Raw genomic sequence first — 24,943 nt, forward strand, 5'->3', positions numbered from 1 at the left:
CACCCGGAACTTGTTCGGATGCAGACTCTCAGGCCCGACTCCAGCCCTCCTGAGTCAGAAGCTGCATTTTAACGAGGTCCCCAGGTGGTTTGTGTGTGGTCTTTGAAGCACAGGGTTAAAACAGTCCCAGGGAGGTACCAAGTACTCTCCGAGTGTCCTCAGCCATCCCTGGCTCCCAGGTCTGCTGGAGAGAAGCCCCCAGAGCAAAGAGGTGGGTGGACCAAGGGCTGCCCATGTCACTTTATCCTTTTCTACTTTATTACTTCAAATTAACAACCACAATAAAGCTCAAAAAAGTCCAATATTTACACAGGAAAAAAGTACAAAATTCCCCCCAAAGTTCTTCAGTATTTTTTTTCAGTTTTTTAAATTACAAAGTAATAAAAAGCTTTGCTCTTTAATTAAAAAAAAAGAAAAAGAAAAAAAAGGGGAAACAGAGGTAAATAAATTAGGAAATACACACACGGAAAAAAACAAACAAAAATAAAGTAAAAACGAGTGTTAACTAGGCAGGATGGATAAATCCAGTGCCCAGGCCTGACCCCAGGTGAGTGTCAGGACCAGGGAATTAATTTATAACCCAGGAGCCAGATGCCTTCTGGAAGTAGTCTCCACGGATTCTGCCCTAAGACCAGAAAAGGGGGACCACAGGCTGATGACAGTCTCAGGGGTCGGTGGTGTCAAAGACCCTCTGTGCCCTTCTTGAGGGGCATGGAGGTCACTGCCCACCCCCATGTCCTTGTCAGGGGGATGAGAACACAAAGTCGGCCTGGCAGGTGGGCGGGACACCTGCTGTCCTGGGAGATACAGGTCAGATACATACACACACGTCCACAAGGACTCCTGGCCCCCCTGCCTCACCACCCCCTCCTCAAGGTCTCTGTGGACAGGCAAAGAAGGGACCCAAACGCTGAGGGGGGGCACTGGCAAAAGCCCAACACAGAAAGTCGGCGGCCGTCATCTCACGGGGGTGGGGCTGCACACGTCTCCCGTGGTCCCAAGGCTCATGGACACCCAGTGGGACCTGCCTCTGACCAACCAATCCATTCCCCCAGCTCCTCAGGCCACCTCCTGAGGGCCCGTGAGGACCTGCTGCAACTCCAGTGCAGAAGTGTCCCCCTCCCAGCCATGTCAGGCGGCGGCCGTGGCGTCCGCCAAGTGTAGCCTGATGTCTGGGAGCGTTTGGCAGCCTGAAGGCTGTGGGCAGCGGGAAGTGTGAAGGGACGAGGATCCTCTATGCCGAGGGCATCCCATCTTCTTGCCATTGGCAAAAAAAGAAAAAAAGAAAAAAGAAAAAAAAAAGAATCGAAATAGAATCCATCGTTGGTTTTGTGCTGGGTTTTTTTTCTCTTTTTGTTCGAGTGGTTTTTTTTTTCCCCATCTTTTTGTTGTTTTTTTAAAAGAAAATACAGTGAAGACACTAGAAAGGGGGAGAGAGAAGACAGATCAGGTGCACATCTGCCTCTGGCTACCGGTCTGCCAGCGGCCTTCAGCTCCTGTCTTCCTGCCCCCGAGGCTTTGAGCTGGTCCCTCTCTGGGGCACACAGTAGGTGCTCCATTTTCACAGAAAAGACACAGAACCTCTCTCCCTCTTTTTGGTGAGCAGCCACCCCCCAGCCACACATCTGTCTCACCCTGCCACGGATGGACTGGTTCCTGGGCCTGAGGTCTGACGAAGGTAAACCCCGATTTATGCCCCAGAGCTACCTGTGGAATACATTTCCACAAAGCAGATCGTACTCAGGATGTTCTGGTGTGAGGTCAAGCCTGTGAAATGTAAGCTGCTGCCAGCCATGTACATATTCCCCAGGGAGCTCCGACATCCCCCCTGCATACCGCCAAAGGAGCCCCAGGCGGGTTCCCAAGCGGGACCCGAGTGCAGAGCTGCGACACCCCACCTCTAGGCCTCAGGCAGCCACAAGTTCCATGGAGGCTCACACTAGCCAGAGGGCCTCTCCTGGGCTTGTGGAGGCCACCAAGGGCCTTCTTTGACGGCAGATAAACTCCTAAGTACAGGGCCCTGTCTTATGTGCTCTGCATGAATGAAGCATTTAACAGCCCAGAGGCTGAAACAAGGCTAAAGCCCTGGGGAAGATCGGGGTGTGGGGCCCCGGGCTCAGTCCCTACTACCAACCTTCCAGAATAGTTAAGGCAAAGCGGGGACGGAGGACTGCCCCAGGCAAGAGGGAATTTTCGAGCAGAAGTTAGCTGGCGTGGGCCGGGCCCGCTCAGAGCACACACACCGGGCTCCTCCAGGGGGCCGTGGGTGTTTCCAGACCCGACGGGGCTACGTCTGCAGCAGAAATCGGCTCACCTAAGCAAATACTGGTCCGATGGTGGTTCCTCCTCACTTCCCGAGGTGGTCAAATGGCACGCTTGTCTTTGGGAAGGGAGGCAGAAAGGTGGGAGGGGTGAGCTGCTGGCCCCGGCACTTCGGCAAGTCTCTCCCCACCGTGGAGTCCCACCCCCAACCCAAGCCCCTCAAGCCAAGGGCAGGGGTACGTGACCTCAAGGAGCCAGCATGTCTCTGTTTTGTAAGACAAGAACCCTGCCCCCAGCGGCAAAACAGCTGCTCAAGGCCACACGTGAACGGAGCCGCTGGACTCCCAGCTCGTGGCCTGTCCTGCTGAGACTCCTCCAACATAGGCAGGAGGCCCAGAGCAGGTCTCCTGCCCACCTCTGCCAGACCCCTTCCCTGGGCAGCCCCGGATTCTCCCTTCCCAACTTTCCTAGCCCAAACATGGCCCCTAAGTGGGGCCAGCCGACAGGGTCCACCCATCCCTCCATCCTGTGCTGACTGGGACGGCGGGGGCTCGCTGATGGCAGGGACCACGAGCCCCTCCTCTGTGAGCGCCCCGCCGCCCACGCAGGCTGGGCCCCTGGCAGAGGGCTGGGTTCCAGCTCTGTCGCCTGCTGGGGCGGTTACTTCTCCTGGCTCGGCTGTGAGGCACAGAAGGGCTGGAGTGAGGGCAGCTCACCTGTGAGGCTGAAATCCGGGAGACCTCTTGCCGCCCAGTGAGGTCGGAGGACGAGACGTTGGCGGGCGCGCCCCTGTGTAGCCTCATGCTCACCTTCCTCTCTCTGTCGACCCGGGAGATCGCTCTGGGGGAAGTATTGCCTGGAGGGCGAAGCGGGGGCAAGCTGCCCTCAGCACCTGGGGCCCTGGCCGCCCCACGCCCCCCTCGGGCCCCGCGCGCTGCCCAAGTTATCTGCTCACCAGCTTGCTGGATGCGGGAGGCAGGGGTGGAAGCTACAGGCTCGGCCGCACTGCGGAGCCGACTGGCGGTGGCCCCAGTGGGCGGGCCAGGGGGCAGGGCCCGGGTCGCGGACCCCCGGAGCTGCCCCATCCTCTCCTCACGCTCGTGCTCTCGCCGCTCCCGGTCCACGTCCTCGGGGTTCCGGGCTGCACCCTGTGGGTGTGAGATGAGACCTGGTCAGCCCTGTGAGGTCAGCGTGCTCCGGGATCTGGCACTCCCTCAGCACTCCCTCGGGGTCAGAGCAGGGGGAGGCAGGCGAGGTGGACGTCTTGGGAAAGTGGCATCTCAGAAACCCTCTGGTCCAACCTCCTCCCCACAAAGCAGGAAGCCCAAGAGACCTGGAAATGACCCAGGATCACACCGCACAGAGAAACAAAGCCACACAACTGCCCGGAAGGAGGAAGCTGGACCCGAGGGGCAGAGGGAGGTCGCATGCCCCAGGACAACCAAGGGTACTCTGTGGCCCTGCCAACCTGGGTCCCCTCCGTGTACAGAGGGCCCCCAGCTCCTCAAGGTTTCCAAATACAGCAGGGCAAGTGTTCAGAGGCCCAGAGAGAGAGTTACAAGGCTAGCTGAAGGCGGGGCCAGGACTCAAACCAGGTTTCCCAGTGCCTAGCCAGGGAATCTTTTCAAAGGGCTGTTCTTCCCCTGCCCCTGGACCTGGCAATGGCTTCTGGCAGGTGCTGTGGGGACCACAACCAAGAGGCCCGGGGGACCCACACAGATGCTGCCTGCCTCGGGAAGGGAGCTGGAGAAGGAATGGGCTAGATGCCCCATGGAAGAAAAAGAGGCCCAGCAGGCAGGCTGTGGCAGAAGGGGTGCGTGAGCCCCTGGGGTCTCTGCCTTCCAGCCACTGCCACCCCCAGTGCAGGAAGAAAGGAGGAAGGCCCAGAGAGGAGTGCGGCATGGGAGCGGCGTCTGGCCGCGTTACCTAGTTGGTCCTGGGGTCGTCCACAGGGAAGGGCGGGGGCTGGCATGAGGGGGGCCGCATCTGTGAAGGAGAGAGCTGCAGGCTGAGTTGGGGGCCTGCTAATGGGCCACGGGGTGCGGGTTCCTGCAACTCCCTCTCTCCCCGAGAACTGGCGGAGAAGGCCCTGCTGTCCTTGGGAGACGGGGTGGGGGTGGCCCTTGACTTTAAGCAATTCCGGGAGATAGCGGCTGGGGATCAGAATGATCCCTGAATCCTACTGAAGAACCAAGGCCCAGAGAGGCCTCAGGACCCTCCTGGGGCCACACAGCTCAGAGCAGAGCTGGGGTGTGAACCCAGGCTTCTGCCACCCAGTCCCGCTCTGCTCTCCGCACCCCCAGAGGACTTAGCAGAACATTCTAGGGATGCACATTCCCAGTCCTCCCACCCACAAGCCTGTCCAGGCAGGCCTGGAAGCACCAGGGCACCATCCCCCGACCTCCAGTCCTCACCCCGGGTTCCCACCCACTCAATTACAGATTGGCAAAGAGAATGACTCAGCCAGAAGCACAGCAAAGCCTATGATATGAGCTGCAGCACCCACTCATTAAACATCCCATGGGCAGAGGGCACATCAACCCTACAAGGCAGGTATGAACTCACTCCCTGGTTGGAGAAACTGAGGCTCAGTGAAGCCAAGTGATTCACTCAGAGGTGCACAGCCCAGGGGCCAAGGCTGAGCGGAGGGCTGGAGCCCCTGCCCTTTGTGACCTCAGGAGGCTCAGGCCAACGGCAGGCTCAGGCCTGCGGCAGGCTGAGGTGAGCTACTCTCCCCGTTTCCAACCAACCCAAGCGATGCCTCAAGAAACGCACACCAGGGAGGTCTCTTGGCTTTTATTTGCCCATGTGAAAACACAAAAAGATCAACAGCAAAGTCACACAAGCATTCATCAGTGTTGTATGCACCCCTGTCCTTGGCTGTGTCAAGTTTCCACCTGGCCAGCTAGTTGGACCTCAGAACACAGTGGCTCTGTGTGCTGAGAGCAACATCCCAGGCTCCAGGTATCCGGGGATTCCAGGGCCCGGATGTCGAACGATACGAGGTGGCCACTCCAAGGAGGGAAGTTCTCAGTCAAGGGCAGGATCCTTCCCATGGAAGAGTCTGCGGCCCACGGCGTCCAGCGTGGTGTCCAGTCTGCTGGTAGGTGCTGATGAAGGTTTCTTGCAGGGGGGAAGGGGTGATGTGGGAGGGGCTTGGTCTCGAGGTGAAAGTGTGGAAGGTCTCCATCGTGTGTCTGCAGATACTTCTGCCAGGGGCAGCGGGAGGCGGTTGAGCTCACTACAGTGGTGATGTGGTCAAAGGTGCCCAATTATCCAGTATGATGGCCCTCAAGTCAGAGATCGGGGCAGGATAAGGCTGTTGGCACCTTTGCTCAGCTTCTGAGTCCAGGGTCTGTCTCTAAGGGAATCCCAAGAAGGGGTCAGGGTGCCAGCAATGGGTGGAGAGCGTGCTCCCGGCCTGGCTTGAGGCGAGATCTTGTCGGCTGGATGGTCCCATGAGAAGCTCTGTGAGGAGCCATCTGGAGTAGCAGGTCCCACAGAACTTTCTGTGATGATGGATATGTTCACATCCACCTTGCTGAGTAGGGCAGCCACTAGCCAGCCGCTTGTGGCTCCTGAGAACTTTAAATGTGCCAAATGCAACTGAGGAAGTACGTTTTCAGCTTTAATTAATTTTAATTAAAAATTAGCCACACGTAGCCAGTGGCTACCACATTGGAGGGCACAGGCCTAGACAATGCAAAATCCATTCCTGGAGCTATACAGAGAAAAAAGGGCCAAACTCAGCCCAGAACCAGACTCAGGAATGACTTTCTACATGGATGAGCGGGTGCCCAGTGCCCTGAGCAGTGCCCTGGGGCAAGAAGAGCTGGCCCCGGGCCCTCAGCTGCGCTCCCAGCCGGAAGGTCTGGGGTGAAAGGTGCCCCACTGCCCATCTCTCACCCCTGGGGCCCTTCGGCCTGTGGGACCCCCATCCTCTGCCCCACTCCTTAGGGAACAGTACCAGGCCACTGTTTGAGAGCCAGAGAGAGGAGGGGCACAAGACCAAGTGCCGATCCCAGCGTCCTGGAGAACAAGGCCTCGGGCCTGAGCATCTGGTGGAGCAGGCCGAGGGCACCCACCAAGAGGCACGCCACGATGAAACGCAGTACAGGTAGGGGCGTTTAATGAGTTCAGGTTCAATACAGAGGCCACCGACAGGGTCTGGTTGAGGCTGCTCCTGGTGCCCATTGCCACCTGGCTCCTCCAGGGTAGTGAACATCGTCCCTCCTTCAGGCTCTGTTTGTCAGGCAGCCGATTTGTCCCCAAGAATCTCGGAGCAGGGCCTTCTCCGTCATGCCTCTCCACTGTACTCCCACCATGCCAAGGGATATCTCCTTGGGCCTGGCCCCAATGGGCTCAGGCACACCTGGGGATGTCAGAACTGGGGCCCTGAGGTCCAGACCACAGGCCAGTAGTTTGCGGCGGGCAGCTCCTCCATATCCTCCATGGGCCTACCTGGAGGGTCCTGGGTGCCCAGGGGTGCCGGGCACCTGGAAGGGACAGAGAGAGCACAGCAGGGGCTCAGCCTCTTGTGCTCACCCCGCCAAGTGCTAAGTCTTGGAGAGGCCAGGTCTTGGAGGGTCCTTACCAGTACGTGGGTGGGTACATGGGCCCGGCACAGGCACAGGGGTGGGGCCTGGGCAGTGCAATAGCGTCGCTGTCACGGGGCTGAGCCTGGCTCGAGGAAGCCCCCTTTTCCAGAAGAGATGGGAAACAAGACATAGGATTTCACAGATTCCGGAGCTCTAGGCCTAGCTGACCAACACTTCTCCCCACCCCACCCCCAAGACTCTTGACAGAGAGAGAGAGAGAGAGAGAGAGAGAGAGAGAGAGAGAGAGAGGAGGTGCCTAGCAAGACCCAGGGTCCCATGACCAGGAAGAAGGAAACCACAATGAAGGGGTCCAGGCTGGCCAAGGGGGCCTCAGTGAAGGCCGCCACCTGGGATGTGCAGAGCGACAAGAGCAGGATGGTGGAGGCCACGATCCAGACAGCAGGGCGGCCCCCCAGCGCCATCCGGGCCCCACCCATCAAGGCGCCTAGCACGGACTCGAGGCCCAAACAGGCCCTCTTGGGTCTGGTGGGAGGTGGTGCCCCGCCTGGGCCCCGCTGACCACAGCAGCACGTGCCGTCAGCAGCACGTGAGAAGGGAGGAGCACGGGGCTCCGGGACCCCGGTGAGGTCACTTGCACTGTCCAGCTCATAGCTCCCATCTTCCGGGAGCCCCGCCCGCTACGGGGTCACGTTGGCTTTCCCAGTTCAGTCCCCCCAGCCCGCCTCAGCCTCCAGGTGACTCACGAATTTGAGCATGTTCCAGTCGAAGACATAGTCATAGGAGAAGCCCTGACGGTGGAAGAGGTTGCGGAAGAGCTGGCGCAGGTAGGAGTAGTCGGGCTTGTCGTCGAACCGCAGCGAACGGCAGAAGTTGAGGTATGTTGAGAACTCAGCTGGTGGAGGGGGACAGAAGGCGCCAGCATGAGGCCCATGCTCCCAGGGCCCCCAAAAGCCGGCGCTGTCCCACCCAGCCACCGTCCCTACAGATACTTCTGATCTAAGAGGGGTCAAGATGAGGTCCAAGAGGCCGTCCCCCCTACAACAATCCGTGAACTTCAGCCTGTCAAAGAGCCCGACGGCAACTCTAAGCCACAGGAGGAAAACTTCCATTTCCTCTCTGAAAATCAGAGGCAAGAGAGGGCCCTGGTGAGACAATAGGAAATATATATATATTGGTTCCAGCCCCCGGGCTCCTAAAGCCTTGTACCTGCCTAGGTGGTCAGAGCATGAGGAGCATCTTTTGCTCTAAGGAGGAGACTCTGGGTGGGCTCCTGGATGCGGGCAGGTCAGCAGAAAGACCAATCCATGATTAGAAGCTTGGAATTTCCAGCCCCCGGCCCTACCCACTTCTCTAGAGAAGGGAGAGGGGCTGGAAATGGAGTTAATGATCACCCGTGCCGACATGATGAAGCCTCCACAAATATCCCAATAGCATGGGGTTTGGAGAGCTTCCCAGTTGGCGAACTCATCCACATCCGGAGGGTGACACACCCCAACTCCACGCAGATAGAAGCTCCTGCTTTCGGGACCCTCCCAAACCTCAGCCTATGTATCTCTTCAACTGGCTGTTCATCTGTATCCTTTACCACATCCTTTAATAAACTGGTAAACATAAGGAAGTACTTCCCTGACTTTTGTGAGCCAAATTAATCAAACCCAAGGAGGGAGTCACGGGAACCTCAGATTTATTTATAGCCAATCAGTCAGACGCACAGGTGGCAACCTGGACTCGTGACTGGCATCTGAAGTGTGGTGAGAACAGCCTTGTGGGACTGAGCCCTTACCCTGTGGGATCTGACACTACCTCCAGGGAGATAGTGCCGGAACTGAGTTAAACTCTAGGACACCCGGCTGGTGTCAGAGCATTGCTTGGTGAGGGGAAAAAAACCCCAGACCTCTGGTGACCAGAAGTGTCAGAAATGAAGTGTTCCGTGAGAGTAGTGAAGGAGACTCCCAGGAAGAGGAAGGTCTGGAGTTTTTCCTGACATTCAGCCCTTACGAGGTGAGGCCAGAGTGTGGGTTGGGGACACTCGGTATTTACCAGCCAGGCCTCCTAGCTGTGCCTGAACAGTGGCAGAGCCTGTGATTGATGTTCTGGTGCCAGGCAGTGGTAGCCCAGGACAGGCTCTGTGTGGTCTCGTCTGCCCCTCAGAAGGGGCCTCAGGGGTCCCAGGCTAACCACCTGCCCCACTGGGCTACTCACAGGGGTAGCCTTTGCAGAGGACCTCAATGGGCGTCGACATCTTCTTCTCGCTGATCCGCTCGTACTTCTGGCGCTTGGTGGCTGCTTTGAGGCCCTGCCAGGGCAGGGAGCCCAGGTTGAAGTACATGAGCACATAGCCCAGACTCTCCAGGTCATCTCGACGGCTTTGCTCTGCAGAGTCAAGGACGAGGTGAGGGGCAGGGTCCACTTGGGCTCCCGGCTGATGGGAGCCAGGACCCCTTTCTCCAGGGCATGCTCCTCGATTGAGGGGAACAACCCCCCCTGTGCACCCAGCACGAGCCCCCCCTTGTCACATGTTGGCTTGCTGCAGCCCCACTACAAACAGGCACTGTTATCACCCCCTTCTACAGAGAAGGGGCCTGAGGCTGAGCTTTTCCAACACAACCTAGGCCTAGTTTTTCCAGCTCAGGCTCTTATTCATTCAGCAACTATGCAGTAGGCACCCCGGGGCCTCCTTGCCTGGCCCACCCTGCGGATAAGGCTCAAGCAGTGGCATCAGACAGGGCTGGGGTCAGATCTGACTTTGGCACTTGCTAAGCTGTATGACCTTAAGCAACCTGTGTCACACGGTGAGCCAGCATTTCCCATCTGTAAAAATGGGGAAACAGGGCTTCCCTGGTGGCGCAGTGGTTAAGAATCTGCCTGCCAATGCAGGGGACAGGGGTTCGAGCCCTGGTCCAGGAAGATCCCACATGCCGCGAAGCAACTAAGCCCTTGCGCCACAACTACTGAGCCTGCGCTCTACAGCCTGCGAGCCACAACTACTGAGCCCTCATGCCACAACTACTGAAGCCCGCGCGCCTAGAGCCCGTGCTCTGCAACAAGAGAAGCCACCGCAATGAGAAGCCTGCGCACTGCAACGAAGAGTAGCCCCCGCTCGCTGCAACTAGAGAAGGGCTGTGTGCAGCAACAAAGACCCAAGGCAGCCAAAAGTAAATAAATAAAATAAATAAATTTATAAAAAAAAATGGGCAAACAGCCTCGCGCACCAAGGCTGCTGCGGGGATGAGTAAGGCACAAGAGGGCGGGTGCTCGGCACCCCACAGCTCTTCTTGTGAAAGAGAAGACCTGCCTGTGCGGCCAGCCAGGGAAGTAAACCCAGGCTGCAGAAGGAAAGCCAGAGTCCTGGCCAGCAGCCCATGGGTGTACCCTGCTCCCGGGCCTCGCTCACTCACCGATGCCCAGGTGGGTGTTGATGGAGGCGTAGCGGGCTGTGCCAGTCAGGTTCTTGTTTTCCCGGTAGGGGATGTGCTGGTGGGTGCGGGCGTCCCGGTACTTCTTGGCCAGGCCGAAGTCAATGATGTACACCAGGTTGCCCTTCTTCCCCAGCCCCATGAGGAAGTTGTCGGGCTTGACGTCCCGGTGTATGAAGTTCTTGGAGTGGATGTACTCGATGCGGCTGATCTGGGGGAGGGGAGAGCAAGTCGTTCAGCACATGTTCCACAGAGGGGCTGGGGCCGTACAGATGCAAAAAACACATCCGTGGTCCCTGCCATGGGTGGGGGGGGGGGGGGGCCAGATCAGTCTGCAATCACCATGTATGATGATTTCAAGGGTCAGGTCACGGAAGGCTTCCTGGAGGAAGTGACAGTAGAGAGGAACTCTGAAGGAAGAGTTCATCAAGTTCGCTGTGACAAAGGAAAGAGAGCAAGGCAGGAAAGCGAATGGCAAGATCTAGAAATGAAGCCCAGAAAGGCATTCAGGCCTCACCTGCCTGGCTCTACACCCACAGAGGACATGAGAGGCCCTCAAGGGACCAAAGAGGCATTTCGAAGGCTGTTCTGGAAACCAGACTGGGGGGAACAGGAGCACCAGTGAACCCTAAATTTGGCAGGGGTGACAGAGATGGAGCACACAGACAGGATCTGTCCCCTGGCTTCCAGAGGACACCAAAGTAAGGTGGACACACAGGCCCTTGTCTTCCTTTAAACAATACGTTAGAAACTTAAATTAACATTTATGCACACAATAGGTCCTCTGGCAGGTTGGTCCCCTCCCTGGGCCTCAGGCTTCTGAGTATTTCCTAAACCTTTTTTGAGTCTCCCGTCCTATGAGAATCTGACCACCCTCCTCTGCACACACACATCTAGCCTAAAACTGGAGGATGTTTGCAGACGTTCTGGAGGGCAGCCACAGCTACAGACCGCTATGTAACAAGATCTCCATGTGTCACTCCAGGGCTAGAATTCTATGCTTTTTTCATTTTCTTTTTCTAAAATTTTCCTCCCTTGAACTTATAAAGGGATTGAGGACCTAAGCATTGCTTGTCCGTGGGCTCCTGCTCTGGTCCAGGCACCGTGTGGCATCCCAGGTGACCGCACAACAACCCAGCAAAGGGAAGCCCCCCCTGAGGAGACTGAAGCCCCCCAGCTCACCTACGTCACCCCACAGGGACAGGACCCAGGTCTGTGTGACCACAGGCTTTACACTCACCTGAGGGCAGAGTCCCAGGCCTTCCCCGGAAGCACAACCGAGCAGGGCTGGAGTGGAAACTGGGAGCCTGCATTTTAATACCCCTTCCTTACCTACCCCCCAACCATGACTGATGGTCAAGGTCCCCTGGTCCTGGTCCAGGAACCAGGCCTGTCCTACGTCGCTGTCACCGCCTCCTGCTCCAGCATCCTCCAGCTGGGTACCCAGTGCCCACTGGCATGACGGGGCAGAGGAGGTTGGAAGGAAAGCTGGGAGCCCAGTCCCCAGCCTGAGTGGGTAGGTGGGGGGCTCACCATCTGGTCGGCCAGGAGCAGCACCGTCTTGAGGCTGAACTTGCGGGAGCAGAAGTTGAAGAGGTCCTCGAGGCTGGGCCCCAGCAGCTCCATGACCATCACGTTGTAGTCACCCTCGGCTCCGCACCACTTGATGGACGGGATTCCCACTGTGGGGGACGCAGGGCTGTCAGGGGCAGTCACTCCCCACCCCGCCCAGCCCCAGGGCCCCTCCCACGTGCACAAGCACATGGCACATGCGCAGAGCTCCTCAGGCTCCCGCCCCCCTCCAGCCCCCTCTAGCCCTCACCTCCCCCCTGCATCATCTTGTAGAACTTGCTCTCGATGTGCAGCTGGGGGTGCTTCGTTTTCACACACTCAAGCTTGATGGCAACTTCTTCACCAGAGGCGATGTTGGCACCTGCCAGGGGCAAGGGACCGGGGTCACACTCAGCTGGGCAGGCAGCACCAGTCCAGGAGCAACTAAGTGTCTGCCCCCGAGCAGCTCAGCACCCCTTGGGGGAGGCTGTGCAGAGGGCCCGGCACTGTATCCAAGGGAAGCGGAGGGACTGTGGGACACAGAGCAGGCAGCCGACCCAGCCTGGGTGGGAGGGGCGAGCCAGAGCTGCAGCTCGTGCCAGGGGAAGGAGGTGAGGGCCGGGGACCATTCAGAGAACCGGAGACTGGGGCAGCAGGAAGGCTGGATGCGAGGGGGGTCAGGGCACAGCCGAAAAACGCTCACAGACCAGTAAGGGGAACTTCATCCTGGAGCGTGGGAGCTACTGAGGACTCCCGAGCCGAAGAGAGGTGAGGTCAGTGGGGTGTGGGGCTCAGGAGGAGAGAAGGGAGGGGAGCAAGGCTGTCTCAAGAAAGACCCAAATCCCCGCTGCACCTGGCCTCAGTTTCCCCAGCTACAGTAATGGGTGGGCTGACTTGGAGGGCTGGGGGCTAGGCTGAGAGGCGGCTCCTTCTTGGGGCCAAGCGGGACTGTAGCTGCCACAACTAAATGGTGTAGTCTTCACACACAGACAACAGAGAAAGTCCGGAGGAGGGCACACGACTGGAAGAACTGAGGACAGGCAGGATAAAGCCGGCACCTCAAATCAGGGGACGAGATGGGGCTATGCAACAAACGTCCTTGGAATAACTGGCATCTGAGAAAAGACAGCACAGTTCACAGCACGTACCGGAAGTCCGAAGTGGAGCAAAATATAGTACGGGGGAAAAGATCGGAGTGTAAGTTGGCTCAACCACTTTGGAAACCAGGTTGGCCTCTACCTGGTAAAGCTGAACACACACAAACCCTTGGCCAAGCCAGTCCACTCCCAAGTGTATGCCCTTCAGAACCGTGAGCACTGGGAGGACACGAAAGGACCTGCACAGCAACAAAGACCACAAAGCCCAGCACCAGAAGGATGGCTACAGGGTGGTGCAAGCGCCCCGGGGATGCCACAGGCAGTGGAAGGCATACACGACGGCTAAGCGGCTGGCTCTCGGCATCTGAACCCTGAGTGCGGGGAGCAAGGAGCAGCACCGTTCACAAGAGCCGGAAGGTGGAGACACCTGAATGTCCATCAGAAGAGGCGTGGATAGCCACTCTGCCTGTCCCTGAGAAGGAACGGGGCTCTGACACACGCTGTGACATCAGTGAACCTTAAAAACACTATGCTCAGTGAATAAGCCACACACCAAAGGGCAAATAAATACTGTCTGATTCCATTATATGAAATGTCCAGAACAGATGAATCCATGGAGACAAAGAGTAGACTGGTGGTTGCCACAGGCTGGGGGCAGGGGGAAATAGGATGGGCCTGCTTAATAGGTGCAGGGTTTTCTTCTGGGTGATGAAAATGTCTTGGAACTAGATAGGGATGGTGGTCGCACAACACTGGGGCTGTACTAAATACCACTAACTTGTGTACTTTTAAAATGGTTAGGGCTTCCCTGGTGGCGCAGTGGTTGAGAATCTGCCTGCCAATGCAGGGGACACGGGTTCGAGCCCTGGTCTGGGAAGATCCCATATGCCGCGGAGCAACTAGGCCCGTGAGCCACAATTACTGAGCCTGCGCGTCTGGAGCCTGTGCTCCACAGCAAGAGAGGCCAAGATAATGAGAGGCCCACGCACCGCGATGAAGAGTGGCCCCCACTTGCCGCAACTAGAGAAAGCCCTCGCACAGAAACGAAGACCCAACACAGCCAAAAATAAATAAATAAATAAATTAAATAAAATGGTTAATTTTATGTTGTGTGAATTTCACCTCAGTTTAAGGAAATAAAAAAAAGAGGAAGGAAGAGACAGAAGGATGCAAGCACAGTTCTAATTGTCTCAATTTCAAAACACACAACACTGAAATATATATAGTTTAGGGATATAAACATGCGATAAAACTAACAGAAGAGAATAACTTAAAATGTCAAGATAGTGGTTACCTCTGTGTGGGGGAAGCAGAGGGCGGGACGGGGTGGGGTACCAGGGGCCTTCAAGGTGACAGGCATGTCCCCCTCCAACTGGGTGTTGGGAAGGATGCCTTATACCATGCACATGTTTTATACATTTAATAAAAAAGTAAAACAATGAGATGTTAGAAGAAAGGAGCACTGCCTTTTAATTTGGGGGTAGGCAAGGCTTTTTATCCTGACTTAAAATCCAGAAGCCATTAAAGAAAAACAAAAGGCTCCCTTCCCTCCTCCAAAAAAGGAATCACTCTCCACGGCAAAAACACCAGAAACAAAGTCCTAAGAAATAGTGCACACTCTTATCAATAGCAAAGAGCTAACATCACACTAATATATAATGAGCACCTACAAAGCAGTAGGAAAAGGACCAATGACTCCATAGGAAGTAGGGTAAAGGATTCAAACACACACTTCACAGAGAAAGAAAGAAATCATTAGTATAAAAATGGCTTACTCAGGGACTTCCCTGGTTGTCTAGTGGGTAAGACTGAGTTCCCAATGCAGGCGGCCCGGTTTCGATCCTGGTTGGGGAACCAGGTCCTGCAGGCATGCTGCAACTAAGGATCTTGAGTACCGCAACCAAGACCCAGAGCAGCCACAATAAATGAATAAATAAATATTAAAAGACCATGTCCACCCAAGCTAGCCTGCGCTCTCGGTGGGAGGGGTCACTCCTCCCCAGCGGTCCCCGAGTGAACTGGGGAAGCCTGGCTGCAAGGCCACTTGGCTCCCTCCAGCTCCCACTCCGGGGACTTTACTCGATACCCTCGCACGGTGCAAAATAAGGCCTGGATGAGGCTGTCCACTTAGGCTGTTTGCAACAGTAAAAGCTTGGAAACAACCCAAATGTCCAGCAGCGGGGACTGGTTAAATAAAGAAAGGCCCATCCATAAAACGGAAAACAATGGAGAAAGAATGAGGAAGCTCTCTCGGTGCAGAAGTGGAAAGATCTCAAAGATACAGGAAGTGAAAAAGCAAAGTACAGAACAGTATGTATTATATGCTCTCCTTTCAGTGGTTAAAGAAAAAAAAAAAAAAGTGGGGAAACTATGTATCTGTGTTTGTTTGTATCAACATAAAGAAACACTCAAAAGGAACATGAGAAACCAGTCAAGACTAGGCAGGGTCGGATCAGGGCTGGATTAGGGCAGGAGGGGAAAAGGGCATTTCTCTGATACCATGTTACGTCTTGTCATTTTTTTCAACACCTTTGTTGAGATATAATTCACATTCTACACAATTACTTCTTTAAAGTGTACAATTCAGTGGTTTTCAGTATATTCACAAGGTCATGTAACCAACACCACAATCAATTTTAGAACACTTTCACCATCCCCAAAATACCTGCATCTCTTAGTGGTCGCTCCTCATCTCCCCCAACGCCCCAGCTCTAGGCAACCACTAATCAATCCACTTTCTGTCTCCATGGACGTGCCTACTCCTGATATTTCATATAAATAGAATCATAGATATGTGATCTTTTGTGACTGGCTTCTTTCACTTAGCATGTTGTTGTGTTTTGGTTTTTGGTTTTGTGTTTTCATTTCTGAACCACTTAAAACTTAAAAGAAAAAAAAAAGTGGATTCCCAAATCCAGTGAGCAATGGGGAGAAAGTGCTTTGCAAACTGTAAAGTGCTTTTGACACGTCAACACTCATCACTGGGGAGAGCCTCACACGTTTCCAGGCGACAGTGAGGATGGGGGTGGGGGGGGAGCTGGGGCTCACTGCAGTCCACTGGCCATGCAGTGGGCGGAAAGGCTGCAAGGGCTCCTGCTGTGTGAGCAGGACCATCCCAGACTGTGGTCACAGCACGTGCAAAGGCCCGACAGGAGTAGGCGCAGTGAACGCTGGGTGGTCTGGTGCAGCTGGAGCTCGAGGTGGCTGAAGAAGACAGTGGAAGAGGTGAGTCAGGGGGAGATGGGAAGGGGCTCAAATGCCAAGCTACGATCCTGGCCATCAGCCTGCGACTCCGGGGGCCAGGCATCGATGCCTTATTACAGGGCACTGCCGACTCTCTGCTCTGGGGCAGCCCTGTGCACCGCAGGGTGTTTACCAGCATCCCTGACTCTACCCACTAGCTGCCAGCAGCACACCCCCACGCTGAGGTGAAACAACCAACAATGTCTCCAGACCTTGCCAAACGTCCCCTGTGAGACAAAATCTGGCCTCCCTCCCCTTGTTGAGACCCACTGGTGTATTAGAAAGGACCGGAGAGGACTTGAGGTGGGGGGGGGGGGGGGGACGGACCTGGAAGGAGGCTGCTGCAATTGTCCAGATGATGGCGGCCCCGTCCAGGAAGGGGGAAGAGACCAAGCGACACTGGATGACGCAGGGCCTTCAGCACTTATGACTCAGCAGATTGCGCAGGGAGCAGAGGTGCCGGGAGAACGCCCCTCCCCGAAATGGGGAGGTGGAGGGAAAGAGCCCTTTGTCCCCTTGAGCTCTTACACCATCCTGCCAGTACTACTGTTTGTATCATATGAGGAAACGGAGACACCAAAGGTCAATGACCAAATGCCACACAACCTCCCTGAACAGGGACCTAAGCTGTTAGGCAAAGGCTTCTGACCCCAACCGACTGCTGGAAAGCTGTCACAGCTGCCTATGGGTCCCACCACCACCAGACCCCTGCACTGCCTCTGAACTCTACCAGGAAGCTGCCAGTCTTCTCTCTGACCTCCCTCACTTCTCACAACCACTGACCTGAGGCTCAGAGAGGATACGTAACTGGCCTGAGGTCACACAGAACTGGCTGGGGCAGAGCCAGGATCTGAAACTTAGTCTCTAGAGCCCCTGCTTTTTTCTCTACTCCAATTCCCTAGCATCTCATTCATTCAATCACCAGACACATACTGAGCCCTGGGCCACCTGAGGCAGCCCTGCCCTGGAGGAGCTCAGCTCACCTTCCGTGGGAACAACAAAGGATAACTCTGATTAAGTGAAAAGTGCCAGGCAAGGTGGCAGAGGTGGCCCCTAGGAGAACGAGCAGCCCTGTGGGGGGACGAGCCAGTGTGGAAAACAATCTTGGACGTAGAGAAGGGCTCGGACCTGGCCAGTCCTAGAGAGTCTGGGACCTTGGCAAGTTCTAGGTGGGGAGGGGGATGATCAAGCTCAAGTGGGGGCTCACTCAGACACTCACAGACAGGTACAGTCAGGGACTGGGCCGGACTGAAGGTGGGAAGTACCCACACCATCACCCGCTGGGGTACACCGTTCCCTCCCCCATCTGGAACTGAGGACCAGAGACTAAGAGGTCTAGAGAGCTCCTGAGGCACATGGCCAGAGGTTCGTAGAGTGGGTGGCACAGGCTCGGCCACTTCTGGACCCCATGCAGCCAAGGTGAGGCCCTACCAGAGCTGGCCCCGCATGATGCCGAGGGGAGAGGGAGGAGGGGCTGGAAGAGGAGTACAGGCCTTGCGGCCACATCCACAAATGTGCTCGCCTTCAGTCGATCCTGGAAAGCAGGGCCTGGAGGCCGCGCCCAGCCCCACCTGCAGAGGCCATCTGGAGTCAGGCCCTGGCACTGGCACCAGTGACAAGAATGTGGCCAGAGCTTCGAACAAAGGGAGCCAGTGAGGCCAGCTGGGGAGGCCCTACAATCACTACCATCCCCACACCAGCGAGAGGGGCCCAGGAGGAGCTGGCAGGACACTGCATCAGGCCAGGGTCCCCGAGGCCTGTGCAGCCAGCGAAGGCTGGACAGTCAGCAGAGAACCAGCTCCCTACCCCCCACTCAGGCCCAAAAGGACCCAGCTCCTGACAGTAGCAAATCCTAACCAAGACTGAGGGTTGGGGGACACAACATAAAAGCACCACTGCAGGGCCGAGCATGTGCAGAGTTTTTGCATGCTGTGATCTCACTACTTCTCACCACCCTGGAGGCCTCACAACTCCATTTTACAGATGGGGAAGCCAAGGCTGGCAGAGGTCATCACTTGCTCAAGGGCATACAGTGAGGAAAAGAAACGCCAGTACCTAAACCCTGGTAGAATTTACTCCAAAGCCTGTACAAAGAGGGGTAAACCCGGACTTAGTTTTTAAAATGAACTAGATGGGGGCTTCCCTGGTGGCGCAGTGGTTAAGAATCCGCCTGCCAATGTAGGGGACACGGGTTCGAGCCCTGGTCCGGGAAGACCCCATACGCCACAGAGCAACTAAGCCCGTGCGCCACAGCTACTAAGCCTGCGCTCTAGAGCCCGCGTGCCACAACTACTGAAGCCTGCGCGCCTAGAGCCTGTGCTCTGCAACAAGAGAAGCCACCACAATGAGAAGCCCGCGCACCTCAACGAAGAGCAGCCCCTGCTCACCGCAACTAGTGAAAGCACGCGCGCAGCAATGAAGACCCAACGCGGCCAAAAATAAATAAATAAATATATTTTTTTTAAAAATGAACTAGATGATTACTGGATAAACAGGAAGTACTACCCCCAGCAAGGTCCCACCACATGGTCCAGGGACAATGACTTTCTGAATGACCTTGGGTTGCCCCTCCATCTATGGGCCTCAGTTTCCCTTCTGCAAAGAGAAGGCCTGGGGCTGGGTGTTGTCTAGGAGCAGGTATGCATCAGCCAAAAGCTGCCTCTCCCTGACCTTTGCCCTCAAGCCAGTGGCTCCAGGCTTCAGTCCTGAGCCCAAAGCCTCCATGATAAGAGGGTCTTTTATACCCACCCCAATTTCACAAACAGTAAGGAGATGGGCACCCCCTTTTACAGATGAGAATGCTGAGGCTCAGAGAGAGAAAGTGACTTATCCCAGGTCACACAGCACATGAGAAATAGACTGGGGACCTGAACTTGCCCCCATATCCCCACCTTCTTCTCTCCTGCCATAAGTGAGGCCGCTTCACAGGCCTCTGCACGTCACAGCCCCCATTTCCTCATTCGTTCATTTGAAAGGCCTTCACTGAGCCCCCACGTGCTGGGTGCTGGGGCGAGAAGGTGGACACAACCCAACGCCTCCCCGCCTCCCCCCCAGAGGAGCTCAGAGTCACAGAGCAAACCTTTCAAACAGCTCCAGCCTGCACTGTTCCTTCCCTCTGTTCTGAGCTCTGCAGTGCTTACAGGAGGGTGATCTACTAGGTGTCTGACAATGACCTGCACACCTGGCTGGTACTTTACAGTTTACAAGATGCTTTCCCACGCGCCCATTTCACTTGTGCCTCATGAAAGTCCTTAGTCGGCCACGCATCAGTATCACACAAACTTCACCAACCGCACAGAGCCAGGTCTGATGGCTCTCTCCCACCTTTTGTCCTCTACACTCTCACTCCTGTGGAGGGCTGTGGGTAGAAAGTTTGCCTTTTCTAGTTTTTTTGTTTGTTTGTTTTCTTTTCTTTTTTGGCCACGCCACACGGCTTGCGGGATCTTAGTTCCCCGACCAGGGATCAAACCCACACCCTTGGCAGTGAAAGTGCGGAGTCCTAACGACTGGACCACCAGGGAATTCCCTGTCTTTTCTAGTTTTGGAGAGAAGCCTCGGTGGCCAACTTGATCGTGCTGCCCGTCTCAATGTGTGGAGCAGGGACACAGCTCGGCACCATCTCTAGAGGCTGTTGTGAGGGAAGACCGCATTCGAACAGGGCCCAGCCCAGCCTAAGTACTGTCCAGAGAATGTGGGCATACATGTCCCCCTCCCCTCTGATGGGGAAGGGGCAGCTCACTGAGAAGCAGATTTCATACCCTAAGAGGGCAGGGACCCAGATCGCTGAGTAAGAGAAACCCCCCGAGTTCTGAAGCAACAAGCACAGCACACTGACCTGTCAGTTTCCTCTGCCCAGGACAGAACTGACTTACTGTTCTTTTCCCAGGAGGGAAACAGAGGCACAGATGCTTCCAAGGGCACAGGGACAGGAACGGGGAGAAACCCCAGGGGCTGCCACCTTGCTCTAACAACTCCAATTCACGATTACCAACACAGTCTCTCCCCTCCAGACCAACAGCTGCCAAGGAAGGGCCGCGTCCCCTGACTGTGCCCCGCACCCCCAGGGCAATTGAGAAAGGGGCATTCTCCTGGGTCAAGGACAGGGGTGAGATAGTGATTTGTTTAATCAACAACATGAGAGCAAACTCAGACTTTCAACAGGAAGCACATCCAGGGAGAGAGATCCTAAAAGCTAAGACCGCCCCCCGCCCTGGCCCTGAGGTTACGGGGGAGACTGCGTCATTCCGAAGCCTTCCTGGGCTGAATTCCAAGAGGCCAGACCGCAGGGAGGGGGCCTAGCTGGGAGCAATCAGCTTGCTCAAGCCTCTTCTGTCCACCAGCATCCTTCCCCCAGGAGACAAGAGACAGGGGTGTTAACCCAGCCTGGGTTTTCCCACGCCCAGCTGGAGACCTAGCTCATCTGCAGCTAGAAACCAGAGTTAAAAATACCCTCCTTTGCCCGGACTGCAGCAAGTGGGAACCCCATCCTGCCCTGACTGAGGAGCCCCTCGACCTGCCTCACCCCCAGCCTGCTGCTTCCCTCCCCACCTGGGATGGCTCTGGGGACAAAATGACCAAAACACGCCACCAGAGCCACGTTCTGACTTCAGAGCATGAAATGTTGGCATCTTTCCTCCTAGTCCCCAGGGCTGTCCCAGGGGCTCCAGAGCCACTGAGCTGGAGCCAGAAACACTCACCTAGGTAGATATCTCCAAAGGACCCGCTCCCGATCTTCCGGCCCAGGCGGTACTTGTTCCCCACACGTAGTTCCATGGTTCACTCTTGCTGCAAAAGTAAGCAGAAACACAGGGTCAGAGAAGAGGGGAGCTGGGAAGGGGGCCTAGCCCCCCGAGCCCACTCCTCCCCCACCAAAGGTCAGGCAAAGCCACGAGAAACTTGGGACACCACCATCCTCCCTCCCACCAGCCAGGAAGGGATTTGGCTTTGCTTTGCCTAAGAGCAACCAGGTGTCAGGTAGCCCAACAGCCTCCACCTGTGGTGAGGCTATTAGAACAGGTGTCAGTGTAGCCAGGCAGAAGAGGGACTAGAGACAAGGCCCAGGAGGAAAGAGCAAAGCAAGCATCTCCTCGGGGGATACTCAATCAGGGACCCTCCGCTAGGAGCCTCTCAGGGGCAGGCCAGTCACAATGGGCAAAGACTCTGAAAGGAAAATCAAGGACAAAGGGGGTGATGGGGAGGTGGGATGCAGGAGCTGATCACCCTGGGGGTGCGGCCATGGCAACCACCAGCAAATTGCAACCTCCAGGGATAGGAGGACAGCTTGAACTGTCCCCAAAGGAGTTCCTCAGCCCCATCAGGACTGACAGGATCCCCGTGCCCCCATCCTTACCCCAGGCCTCCAGCTTCCAGCACCAAGAATTGGAGGCCAGGTCTCCACAGCCTGGGCTGGTCTTCCCAGAGGCAGACCTTGCAAGTCTGCAGTGTGCCCTGCCAGAGGTCTCCTCCCCAACTCACGGGGAAGGCAAGAAAGGGGCCCCCAGAACACCCACCTTCTGGTCCTCTCCCTCTCAACACCAAAAACCTCACAAAGGACTCTCTGCAAGGATCTCTTTGGATGAACAGTTTGGGGTTGGTTTTCTTCAAGATTAGGAGGGTCTCCTAAGAGGGCCCTGCAGAGCAACTGAGGGGACCAAAGCCAGGTTTTGAGCTGAAGGACCAGCTTCTGTGGTGTGGGAGGAGGTCTGGGGGGAAAGCGCTGATCTGAGCACTTCCCTCCTTCCTGTGCCCCACCCTGGGTGTCCAAGCTCACGGAACATCAGGGGCCACCCTGGTAGGGATGCCTCTGCTCTGGCCTGGGGCAAAGGTCTGGGCAGCAGAGGAGGAAATTCAAAGGCCAGGAGGAGGTGGTTTTTGCTCTGGGGGATGGGGAGGCTTGGCCAATGAAATAAGGAGAGGGATGGGGGATCCCTAAGATCTCAGAGGGTCTACGAGAGGGCAAGTGCAGAAAACTATAAAGAAGTGCCGCTCCCTGCAGACAGGGAACTGAGGCCCAGGGAGGACACGCCACCTGCTCCCCACCCCACCCCAGCAGCAAGTTAGTGACAGTTTCCTCCCCTAAGACCCAGACAGGGTTCCTGCTGCCCTACCTGGCAGCCTCCACCCTCTCAAACAGGACCTATTTCATGCCAGGGCCAGGAGGCAAACAAAACAGGAAGATGGAAAAGCAGCTGTGTGCGGCACAGAGGCTCAGCCCCTTCCCCATGCCAAGTACTACCCCAAAAGCCAGACCCACCCGGGAGGGGAGACGGGAGAGCTCTATTCCACAGTTGGTCAGGCTGGAGCTCTCCACCCCAGCGGAGGCAAGGAGCCAATAGCTCCTGCCCAGGAGAGACATCCAGCCCCAGCACTAGTTCCCAGGGAGCCGCCACTAGCCCTTCACCAATGGTCACAAGGAAGGAGCTCCACCCCGCGCCAGCCAAACTCTGGGCTCTCCACCAAGGGCCTCTGCCCACACGCCCGGCCAGTCCCAGCGGAGGTGCCAGGGCTGCCAGCAGAACACGCTCCACAGATGCGGGAAACTCACATGCCACACACCTCACATACACACCGTCCTGTGTGTACACTCCAAAGGAAGAAAGAAACGCAGACATACACTGTGAGCCCTGCTTGGGGAAGGGGGTGGGGGGCGGGCGGGTGTGTACACACACAACAACCGCCCCCCCCCCCAGTCCGTCTTCCGCCAATGCCAATTCAGAGACCACACACGGCAGCCGGGAAAGCCGCAGGTTAGGAAAGGAACATAAATACACCCGCATCCTATATTACATAAATACCCACGCCGGGTTATATAAATACCCGTGCCCTCCGTCTGGGTGTCTTACATAAATACACTGCACATGACCCCCCCCAGCCCCTCCCCACTCACCGGGCTGTCGGCAGAGAAGGGCAGAGAAGAGAGGGTGCAAACAATCAGCCCTGCAGGCAACCACCACTTTTCTGGGCTACCACCCAGACCCGCCAGCGTTCCTCCTACACCCGGGGGGCCAGGGCCCCAAAGAGAGCCTAGACTGTCCCAGCACCGTCTCCCCAAAAGCCTCCCAGAGGAGAGGAGAGAGGCTCGAGTCAGGAATGGAAGAGGCCTTCCAGTTCTTTGCTGCTTCTCTCCTTTGGGGGGCGGGGTGGGGGGTTGGCGTTGGAATAAACGAACAAAAAAAAAAAAAAAGCGGACATGAAGATTCCGGAGTTTCAACTGGTTAAAAAAAATTAGACAAACTATCAAGCAGAACGGCACATGGGCAGTTTTCTTACTCCCTGCCCAGCCCCCTCCCCTGCCAGGGCCCTTGTCCCTGGACCATTAAAATAAAAAGTGGAGGGACATCCCAGATACCCAGGCAAAGGAGCCCCAAACAGGCATTTATTGGGTGCAACTTAAGACACTCAGGATCCCCTTCCCCTGTTCCCAAATCTTTCTCCCTGACGAAGGCTGATGCAAAAAGAAAATATGCAAGAAAACTAAGGGAAAAAGTTGGGGAGGGGGCTCACCCCACTTTGAGTTTGGGCGTGAAGAGCTTGGGAATCCTCTCTCTAAGGACACCCGGGCACAAACATAGTTTTATGTTCCACAGAGACTTGCAAAACATGGATTTCTCACACGCAGAAACGGGAGAATCCGATCTGATAAATAACCCCCACCCCTTTCTTTCTCTCCACAAAGGAAAACAGAATCGGTGGCTGGGTGACCACACACCCCATCACCCCAGGGCCCCCAAGCGTCCCCAGCCAACATGCGGGAGCAGCCTTGCTGACCCCCAGGTCTGGAGCACCCAGGCCAGAAGCGAAGGGGTTGGGGGCTCTGCTAATGCTCTGGTGAACCCTACCGAAGCCCAGGGTTTGGGAGAGAATTTCGAATCAACAGTATCGGGTGCCCCCCAGCACCCCAGTCCCGGACCCCCTCCCTCAGCGTCCCCAAATCGCAGCCCGGGGTGGCCGCCCCGGCCGGCTGGGGCCTTGAACGGTCCAGCTGGGGGAGGGGGAAGCGGGCCGGACGGGGGTGGCCTCCCCCGGGCAAGCCTGCAAAATAATAGTCACCCTCCTCCTCCTCGTCCCCAGTCGCGCCTTTGTCCTCGCCGGGCCGAGCGGGCGGCGCCCGGGCAGCCCCCCCATATCCGAGTGCGAACGCGCGTGTGTCCGCCCTCTCCTCCCCTCCCTCTCGCGCAAAAACAAAGAGGCGGAGGGAGCCCCGTTTCCCCCCAGGTTTGCGCCCCTCCGCGGGCCCGCGGCCCCCCAATATTTACCCCGCCGGGAAGGCGCCGGTGCCGGGCCGCTGCTCGGGGAGCTGCCGCGGGCGGGGGCGGCCCGCCTGGGCGGATGCCGGAGGATTCGCAGAGCCGCCCGGCGCGCCAGCCTCTCCCGGCCCAGCCGCCGCCACCGCCGCCGCCGCCGCCGCGCTCCGCTCCACTCGTCCCGGCCGGGCTCAGGCTCTGGGATCTCAGCGCAGCCGCCGCCGCCTCCCTCCTCCCGGCCCTCCTGCCCGACCGCCCCCGCCGCCGGCTCGCGCGCTCCCGCCCGGCGCGCGCCCGCCGGCTCCCATTGAGCCCCGGGCCCGCCCGCTGATGTCATCCCCGGCCAGCCGCCGCCGCCTTGGAGGATTTAAAGTGCCCGCGCCCTCCGCTCCCGGGGACGCTGGGGCGCCCCGGAGCCAGGAAACACGGCCCCCCAGGCTCGCGAGGAGCACCTTGCAGGAACGGGGCCTTACGTTTGGGGCCGAGGAGCGCACACAGACACTGACAGCCTGATCCAGTGGGGGCACAGGTGGAAAAACCTGGGAGGGGGTGGGGAGGAGGAGGGCACAAAA

The 24,943-nt window shown here is 56.9% G+C and overlaps 1 protein-coding gene across 3 annotated transcripts; it reads right to left on the reverse strand.

The window, feature by feature from the left end:
- Positions 1 to 236: 236 nt before the first annotated feature.
- CSNK1E (casein kinase 1 epsilon) lies at positions 237 to 24,633 on the reverse strand. 3 transcript variants are annotated; one of them, XM_059936968.1, is made up of 11 exons: positions 24,384 to 24,632; positions 20,826 to 20,913; positions 12,060 to 12,170; positions 11,771 to 11,919; positions 10,220 to 10,448; positions 9,024 to 9,194; positions 7,565 to 7,713; positions 3,218 to 3,410; positions 2,979 to 3,118; positions 2,315 to 2,380; positions 237 to 1,257 (listed from the first exon to the last, which is right to left on the reverse strand). In XM_059936968.1, the coding sequence occupies exons 2-10, from the start codon at positions 20,899 to 20,901 to the stop codon at positions 2,348 to 2,350; spliced, it is 1,251 nt and encodes a 416-aa protein (XP_059792951.1). In that variant the 5' UTR covers positions 20,902 to 20,913; positions 24,384 to 24,632; the 3' UTR covers positions 237 to 1,257; positions 2,315 to 2,347. The 3 variants fall into 3 exon arrangements, with proteins under 3 accessions (XP_059792951.1, XP_059792950.1, XP_059792952.1); XM_059936967.1 differs by having other exon boundaries at positions 237 to 1,420; XM_059936969.1 differs by lacking the exons at positions 237 to 1,257; positions 2,315 to 2,380; positions 2,979 to 3,118; positions 3,218 to 3,410 and adding an exon at positions 6,637 to 6,758 and having other exon boundaries at positions 24,384 to 24,633.
- Between the last annotated feature and the right edge of the window lie 310 nt (positions 24,634 to 24,943).

The sequence above is a fragment of the Balaenoptera ricei genome, chromosome 10, assembly GCF_028023285.1.
Source record: "Balaenoptera ricei isolate mBalRic1 chromosome 10, mBalRic1.hap2, whole genome shotgun sequence".
NCBI classification, from domain to species: Eukaryota; Metazoa; Chordata; class Mammalia; order Artiodactyla; family Balaenopteridae; genus Balaenoptera; species Balaenoptera ricei.

Bases quoted from the DNA above. Each gene is read 5' to 3' on its own strand.
- CSNK1E (XM_059936968.1), bottom strand. From the start codon at position 20,901: ATGGAACTACGTGTGGGGAACAAGTACCGCCTGGGCCGGAAGATCGGG. The intron at 9,195-10,219 runs GTGAGTGAGCGA...TTGACTCTGCAG, and splicing joins CAACACCCACCTGGGCATCG to AGCAAAGCCGTCGAGATGAC. The intron at 3,119-3,217 runs GTGAGCAGATAA...TTCGCCCTCCAG, and splicing joins CTCCCGCATCCAGCAAGCTG to GCAATACTTCCCCCAGAGCG.